The 8,835-nt window shown below is 36.0% G+C and overlaps 1 protein-coding gene across 1 annotated transcript in view; it reads right to left on the reverse strand.

Annotated features, from left to right (window-relative positions):
• Positions 1-366: 366 nt before the first annotated feature.
• The window catches only part of LOC137625093 (titin), a 19,652-nt gene continuing 11,183 nt past the window's right edge, over positions 367-8,835 (reverse strand). The window contains exons 2-3 of the mRNA XM_068356026.1: positions 3,570-4,334; positions 367-2,826 (exon numbers count right to left, since the gene is read on the reverse strand). Coding sequence (XP_068212127.1) covers positions 2,310-2,826; positions 3,570-4,334 — 1,282 coding nt within the window. The 3' untranslated portion in view covers positions 367-2,309. The remainder of the gene's footprint in view (positions 2,827-3,569; positions 4,335-8,835) is intronic.

Genomic DNA, 8,835 nt, shown 5'->3' on the forward strand with positions numbered 1-8,835 from the left:
AATTTTTGAATATACTTACCCGGTGAATATATAATATTAAAGGCCCTCCCTTCCTCCCCGATAGAGACCCTACGGACTGAGAAGAACTGGTTTGGTTGAGAAGTATATGCGGTATCTGGCCGATAGTCGGCGCTGGTGGGCACACCCGGCAGCCTTCATGGCGATCGCTCGCGAGTTTTTGGAATCTGTCGACCGTCGGAGACGTCAGCTATTTATATATTCACCGGGTAAGTATATTCAAAAATTTATTTTATAATGAAAATATCATGTTAGTTAGGTTAGATAGGGACGTGCCTTTGTTGATTTTGACATTTTATCGGTAAATTAGGAAAAATAAAAACAAAATCATCATTAAAAGATTTATTGAATAAATGCCTCTGGGTATCACACACATTACAAAAAGTGAGGTTCATTAGAAAAAATATGAAAAATATATAAGCAGTACCATCTGTTACTTTGAAGAATCTCGTGAAGAAAAAAAGGGATTCTGGATGAATATTTTAAATGTCAGAAGTGAGCATTGTAATACCTGTATTAAAAAAGTACAGTAACTACTGGTAAATATCCTTGGGAAAACGAACACAGTATGTTGCATAACGTCTTCTTTTCAGAATTAATTTCTGAAAAGTTGCGTTTTACGCAGGTGTCATACAAATCTTTCTTGTCCCTGTACGTCATGTTTTCACGATGTGTTTTTCATGCAATTCATCATTTATCAAATGTTTGTCACATTAGATTTGCACCGGTAATTAGTCTAGAAACAGAATATCGATTACTTGTTAACTTTGGCAGCTAGATGCTGAGAGATGATAGCAAGTGTGTCTGAGTACCACTGCTTTGAACAATATTGCCTCAAGATGGAGTCACATAAGGTATTTTTAGGCCAGACTATAAACAAGTACGCATTAATAGTTGCAAATCCAGATCTGGGCAGGTTCGTCACATTGCTTCTCGGAAATCAATCAGTCTACACTTGGAGAAATAAATAGGCTGTCAATACTTCTCTTGAACTACAAGCAACACAGGGTCCACACAGTGGGCAATATGATTAAGCAATGCTTGTGGAGTTATGTATTATTGCATGTTGAAGATTTGAGTTTATTGATGCTGTACAATTATCAGTTTTTTTATCCAGGACTCTGTGCTGTAACAAAATGTAACTCTAAAGTACAGTGCATTAGTGTTCTAATCGATTAACATAATGCATTTACAGAATTCATAAAATGATGCCTATTACTTGTTTAAATGCATTAAGACTTAACTTTGAATGAACAAAAGCCTTGTTTAGGACAATAAGTAATTATTTAACGAAACAATTTTTGTTCTTTGAAAGTTAAGCACCAGGAGTGGGTTGTGTGACACATTCATTTTTGGCTCCTGTTCAGAGAGTTATAGGGAATGAACATTAAGATACAGTACTGTGTTCTGAAAAATTTGTAGTATAAAAAACAGAATGGGAATACATTCTTAGGAACATCAACTGTAAAAGCTAAGAAAGACTGTATTGTTAACTTAACATCCTAAGCATAATAGTAATAAATTATGAAAATAAAATGTAGCCGAACTAGTATACCCAGTTCCTAGGAAAGAAAATTATCCCAACTTGTTGATTCTTAATTTTTTTTGATGACTAATTTTGAAAATTTATGAGATTATGTGCCAGAGAAGTGTTAATTTTTTTCACATTTTACATTACTGTACTTTTGGTTGAAAATTTTTTCTTGAAGCAAATAAATAATAGTACCAAAAATTCCTCCAAGTAATAAACTTCAGAGTTTTGTATCTTGAGTTTGGATGGGGTTATAATATACAGTACATTTAATAACTATAAAAGCAAATGCAGGTCAGGGAAACGAAAGTAGGAGAGAGAGAAAGGAGGAGATGGAGGAGACTGTAACCTCAAACGAAATTACAGATCTGTCTTAAGACGATTGTTGCAGGAAGTGAAATCCGAAGCTTGGCAGTCTTTCGTCATTAAGTCATCATTTACCGTTTGTAAGTTAGTAATTGGCACTGAAGCTTTGCAGTTGATTATTGCTAATTACGTTTCGTTTGATACAAACGGTTATAACCACTGAAGGGCAATGTATGTGTAAGGAGAGTCCCATACATTGCTAATTACATGTACAGTAAAAGTATTTAATTATACATCTATAAAATTGATGGCACTATAGTTATGAAGTATTATTCTGATAATCTAATAAAGGCGATTTAGTTTATCCTAAGTAAAATATAGTCAAGGAATACTAGAGATTTGGAATAAGCCTTTTGCTTTCATCAAGGTAGTCAGATGAAACTGAAATGGTATATTAATAGTCGTAATAATAATCAGAATAGTAGTCATCAGATGCTACATTAGTAGCTGCAGGTGGTGGTGGTGGAGGGGCCTTTGTTTTAGGCTTGGCAGGAGCAGCAGCGCCAGTTGGTCTAGGTTGGGGGCGACCAAGACCTCTCCTTCTGCCTCCCAAACCGCTCAGAATCATGCGTACCTCCTCAGGTGGGGTATCTTCAACTGTACCAATTTCTGTGATCTTCACATCTCCTCCTTGGTATTTGATATCCGAAATGCCATAATTTGGACGCCTAAATTTGCTAGGCTCTTCTGGCTGGGGAGCAAGAGATACAATTGTGGCTGGGCCGTGGTCGACATCGTTGGGGCTGGTTTCCAGGCTTGGAGGGGTGCTTATCCTCATTCTGGTGTTTCCTCTGACCCGATTTCGGACTGCGTCAGAGATCGGAGGCTCGAAGATGCTCTCAGCGGCTTGTTTAATAGGGGCTTGGGTTGTTTCGACAATGGGGTGTGATGGTGGTGCTGGTGTAGTGTACCTGTTGAGGACATAAATATTTAAATTCATATAGGGAGGCTTTTATTATATTACTTATTGTAGGGCTATAATTCAGGCAGCACCAGAAGGTGTTACCTTTCAGTAGAGGCACATTTGGTTTTAACATGAAGCTCCCTTGTTACCTAGGAATCTTGCTAGAGGGGACATAGAGTTTGATCAAGGCTGAACAATTTATGCATGTTCCATTCAACTGACTGTACCTGGAAGTTATTAGATTCTAGTGGGTCATAACCAGGTTCTATATGAACATGGACTAATAAATTAATTGTATCAGACATTAGGAAAGGGTGGGGGCATATTTGTGTACTCTATCCTTTTCCTACCTTGTTGAGTAATGGTATATACATAGATGAAACCATTTGAATAATGTACTTCATACTGTACTTAGCTACGTGGCCAGAAAGCTTTGCACAATAATGTATAATGTAGGTAAATACATTGTGTAAGTATATGTGCATATACATATGTATATAGTGTATATTTTACAATACATTACAACATTCCAATTAATGAATTATTGCCAGAAAAAGTCACCCAGTTGTTTTCAGCAATGATTTATAGGACAGAGTTGCTAGCCTCGTGCATATTGAAATTACTTAGGCTATGTGCTGTCAAAAATTGTTTTCTGTAAGTGGTCACCCTTCCAAATTGGGATCATTATACATTCAGTAAATATAATTTTATGAGTATGTTTGCATAGATAAAGTTTGAATAGTTTATTACCTGGAATTCTTTCGTCTGCCGGTTCTTGCAGGTCGGGTAGGGACGGCAGCGGCGGTTGTCGTCGTTGGGGCCGAAGTCGAAGTTTCAGGTTCGTCTATGTTGATCCTTATGGGGATGGGCCTGAGTCTGACGCCAGCCAGCTCCTTCTCCCGTTCCTCAACGGGGATGTCCCTGAAGTCGATAACTGGTGTTTCTTCTTCTTGAATCACTTCCTCTGGAAACACTTCCTCTGGAAACACTTCTTCCTGGTGGTCCAACTGGACTATCTCGTCTGTCATGACTTTGTCTTCGCTCATTGCTCCATCTTCCATCATGATTTTGTCTTCCATTATTGGTTCATTCTCTGTCATTGTTTTGTCTTCCATCATAATTTTGTCCTCCATTATTGGTTCAGTCTCTGTCATTGTTTTGTCTTCCATCATAATTTTGTCCTCCATTACTGGTTCAGTCTCTGTCATTGTTTTGTCTTCCATCATGATTTTGTCTTCCATCATGGGCTTGTCAGCCATCACTGCTTCCTCTTGTCCCATGTCCATGGAGTCATCCTTTGGCATCATTGTGGTCACGTCGTCATGGCGTTCGGTTGGAGCGTCCACGACCGCCATCTCGGTTGTTGTTGGGGCTTCGGTTGTGGTGGTTGTAGTTGTAGTGGTGGTTGTTGTGGTAGTAGTTGTAGATTTCCTAAGGGGGCGACTGATACGGGGCGTTTTCCTGACGATTGTAGGACCCTGGAATTTCCTTCTGCCTCCACGGGTCGGTGCAAGTCTGAAATGGACGAGAGTAAAGTTTACACTTAAGATGAAGTTTTTTTTTTTTTTTAAATCCTATTTAATTGAAATGTCATAGAAGATTGTAATACATAATACTTTGAATAAATCTGATGTGCACTACGTTATGTTCAAACAGTACTCGGTGATAGTGAGCACATTAACCAAAACTGGAGAAAGTCAGCATTTTGAAACACATTTAGCAAATATTAGAACGCAAGTTAATTGTAAGATGTTGGATAATGTATTGTTTTAGAAGTTAGTCAGACTGTTATATTGTACTTTTAAAGTAATTTGACCAATCTAGTAGTAAAAACTGGTAACCACTTTGGTGTTTGTTGGAGTTAAGTCACAGTAGCCAAGACCCATAAGTTAATTTTTTTTGTGGGGATGAGCTAAAGCCTATAGATCTACTTTTTAGGTCATCAATAGACATTGTCTGGCCCTCCCTGGTCCTAGCTTGGGCACTAATCATTTGTCTATATGGTTGGTCTTTAGGGTATTGTCACTGTCCCATGCATCTGCCATTCATGAGTGACCTTTGAATCTCTAAATTTTAGTGTTGATTCCAAAAAAAAAAAAAATAAATAAAATAAAATCTGATTAAATTTATTAATAGAAATGATGAGAAATGATGAAATTGATAAGTGGTGGAGGGTCATAAAAAGTAAAAAGGGCATATGGAATGTCTTTGGTGGTGCACTGTAGGCATCGCTACACCTATTTTTTTGCCTTGATGCTGAATGGCCTACCCAGCCCCAACTCTAGCTCCAATGACCCAAATTCCATAAATCTAAACCAAATGGATTACACCAGAATGGATTTATCTTATACAAATCTATTGTATTACTGGGTGATTGGAAAATCCTAACACTGAGAGGCTGTAGATTACTTTTTTTTTTTTTATTTTTTTTTTACACACCGCCAACGAAGTTGGAAGGAGGTTATGTTTTCGCTCTTGTTTGTGTGCATGTGTGTGTGTTTGTTTATGAACAGCTTTCTGGCCACAATTTTAATCGTAGAGTAATGAAACTTCTTTTTTTTTATTGTGAGAATTCATAAATGACCTTTATCTACGTCATTGACCCCATCACATCGTGACGCCATTTTTTTTATTGTAATCAATCGATTGGTCAATGACCCGAACAGAATGCGCAAGTCTTTCAACTTTTACTTCAAAGTACTTTCAACTCCGGTCAATTTGAGGTCAGGGTCATTCACCTCGTAAGGTCAGGTTTTCTTGTGAGGGCTTAGTTCACTTCGCCATCAGTTTGGATATTTTTATTCGTGGTATTTAGGTCTTTTTTTATGAAGGAAAATATAGGTCAAGGTCATTTTTATTGTTGAGAATATATATATATATATATATATATATGTATATATATATATATATATATATAGAGAGAGAGAGAGAGAGAGAGAGAGAGAGAGAGAGAGAGCTTTAGAGTTCGATCCCATCGTAAGGTAAAGATTTAGCCTATTTCTTTTGGAACACGATTTTCCGTTTATTTTCACTACAGTATATATATGTATATATATATATATATATATATGTGTGTGTGTGTGTGTGCGTGTGTGCGTGTGTTGATAATATGCTTATGAAGTAGGTCAAGGTCATGTCAGGTCAGTACGATATAGGTCAGTACAGAGACGGCAGTTTTACGCAGATATATTGACAGTGGAGAATTCTTTCCTTCTATCTACCTTGAGCTAGTTAAGGGCAGTGGGTTGCCTCTCCCGTCAGCCTCTGCACCATAGCAATAAAGGGAAAGAAATATTTCTTTTGAAGATTCCTTTAACTCTCATCGTCTTGAGCTATACAGGGTGACCCAAAAGTCTGTTGCCACGTTTGTGAATTTTATGTATATCTTTCCCTATGGTCTTAGATTTTTTTTAATACCCTGTAGGTCCTTAATATTTTAAGAAGCCATTTTGCATTGTTGTCTCCTTACCAGAAGATTGATTAAAAAAAAGATATATTTAATGAATTATAAGTCAGAGAATTAGTCATAAAGGTTTAAAGGTTGCTCGTGAATGGCAGGGGCAAAGAGACAATGCCATAACAGGACAATGCCTTAGAGACTGACCATATATACATATAATCAGTACCCAAGCCCCCTTTCCACCCAAGCTATGGCCAGGTAGCGCCAGGCAATGGTTGCTGATGAATCAGCAGATAGACCTATAGGCTTCCCGAAACCCTCCATCTTATAAGGAATTATTGAGCTAGAACGGGTCTCGAACCCCCGTCCAGTAGATTGCAAGGCAGGGACGTTACCTCGCTGTTTTAAGAGCTAGAGAGTTTAATGAGAGATTTCACAATTTATTGAGCAATTTAGTTTTCTTTTTAAACATTTTATTTATAAAATCGATGATAATTAATTGATGAGTTTTGTATTTCCATGTTAATTACCAGTTTTTAATTAGTCATTTGACATTGTTTATTGATAATTACTTTAAATTGAAATAATAAACTTGGCAGTATTAATTGATTGGGCGTCATCAATTGAATATATGGCGGTGCTTAATAATTACTATATAGTATAAAGTATAATTTTTGGATAGAAATATGAATAAAATGTGAAACAAAAAAGGAAGATATATCGCCTCTCGACAGTGGACAGATTGTATATTAGAATTATTCGCAGGCAACTATAAACACAAGGGATTGTCCAGTCTGAGTTCCGACTCTTTACAAGTCGTATTATTATTATTATTATTATTATTATTATTATTATTATTATTATTATTATTATTACCTGCTTAGCTACAACCCTAGTTGGAAAAGCAGGATGCTATAAGCCCAAGGGGGAAAAGTTCCGACTTTTTACAAGTCGTATTATTATTATTATTAAAATTATTATTATTATTATTATTATTATTATTATTATTATTATTATTATTACTTGCTAAGCTAAAATTTAGTTGGAAAAGCAGGATGCTATAAGCCCAGGGGCTCCAACAAGGAAAATAGCTCTGCGAGGAAAGGAAATAAGGAAATATACTACAAGAGAAGTTTAAAAATAATAACATTAAAATGAATCGATCATATATAAACTATAAAACTTCAACATAACAAAAGGAAGAGAAATAAGATAGAGTAATGTGCTCGAGTGTATCTTCAAGCAAGAGAACTTTAGTTCTTCAAGAGATGAAGTGACTTAATTATGTGTTTCTAGTTTTTTCATTTAAAGAGACCAGCTCTTGTATGTTATATGTGTCTTGATTGGTATTGATATATTGTTGATTCTGTTCAACACTCGAAACGTTCTGACCATTTTTGAAAACTTAATTTCTCTCTCTCTCTCTCTCTCTCTCTCTCTCTCTCTCTCTTCATTTAAAGTGCTCATCATGAAACTGTCCATCAAATAATTATTAATATATAATTCTCTCTCTCTCTCTCTCTCTCTCTCTCTCTCTCTCATTCATTTAAAGTGCTTGTCATGAAACTGTCCATCAAATAATTATTAATATATAATTCTCTCTCTCTCTCTCTCTCTCTCTCTCTCTCTCTCAAATTGGACCCCAACCTTATCATCCCTCTATAGTTTCTTATATAAGTTTTCTTAAATAGGGAAAGCCTGGCGTATCCTTGATCCCAGGATGTCTGTCCTCCCGGGGAGGTAAAAGCTGGTGACACCCGTGACCTCACGCGAATCACTGGCTTGTGACCCAAGTTGACCTCGCGAGAATCACTCGCGCAAGTCAGTCCCTTGTTTGTGACTAAACATTTTGAAAAGAGTAAGGAATCCATTGCAGATTTTCTTATCTTTTAGTTCAGTAGAGACTAGGGAATGCATTGCGGTTTTTCATATCTTTTAGTTCAGTTTTCACAAAGAATTTAGATGGAAATGAACGAAACGATGTGAAACTGATACTTAAATGAGGATTTCTGATTAAACATTTTGAAAAGACTCGGTAATACATTGCTGGGTTTCTTATCTTTTAGTTCAGGGGATATGAACGAAACGAAAAGGAACATACTAAGCAATTTCAAAAAAGGTTTCGGAATCGCTTAAGAATATTCATATCTTTTAGCTCAGTGTATCTGATTTTAGTGGAAATGAACGAAAGAAAAAGAAACCCTGTTACGTAATATTTTTTTGATTGAGAAATAATTTTGAATAAGAATGAAAAAACGAAACAAAAAGAAATTTTATACGATGCGATTTAATCGCTAAGAATAATACGAATGAAAATGATTAAATTTAATTCTCAAATTTGTTTTCAAAAGACCAAGAAGGTCATGGAATTTTCTCCTATTTTGTTGAGGTCCTTCAGAATAGGATACGAAAGCGAAGGACGGCACATATCTGATTGACTCTTAAGGGATGGCCATCTGGGAAGGCGTAGGGGTAGGGAATAATGAGGAATGGAGCAAATTCCAAAGTTATTGTACCAAGATGTATAGCATATATATATATATATATATATACAGTATATATATATATATATATATACTGTATATATATATATGTGTGTGTATTATATATATATAT

Source organism: Palaemon carinicauda, chromosome 31 (assembly GCF_036898095.1).
Source record: "Palaemon carinicauda isolate YSFRI2023 chromosome 31, ASM3689809v2, whole genome shotgun sequence".
Lineage (NCBI taxonomy): Eukaryota > Metazoa > Arthropoda > Malacostraca > Decapoda > Palaemonidae > Palaemon > Palaemon carinicauda.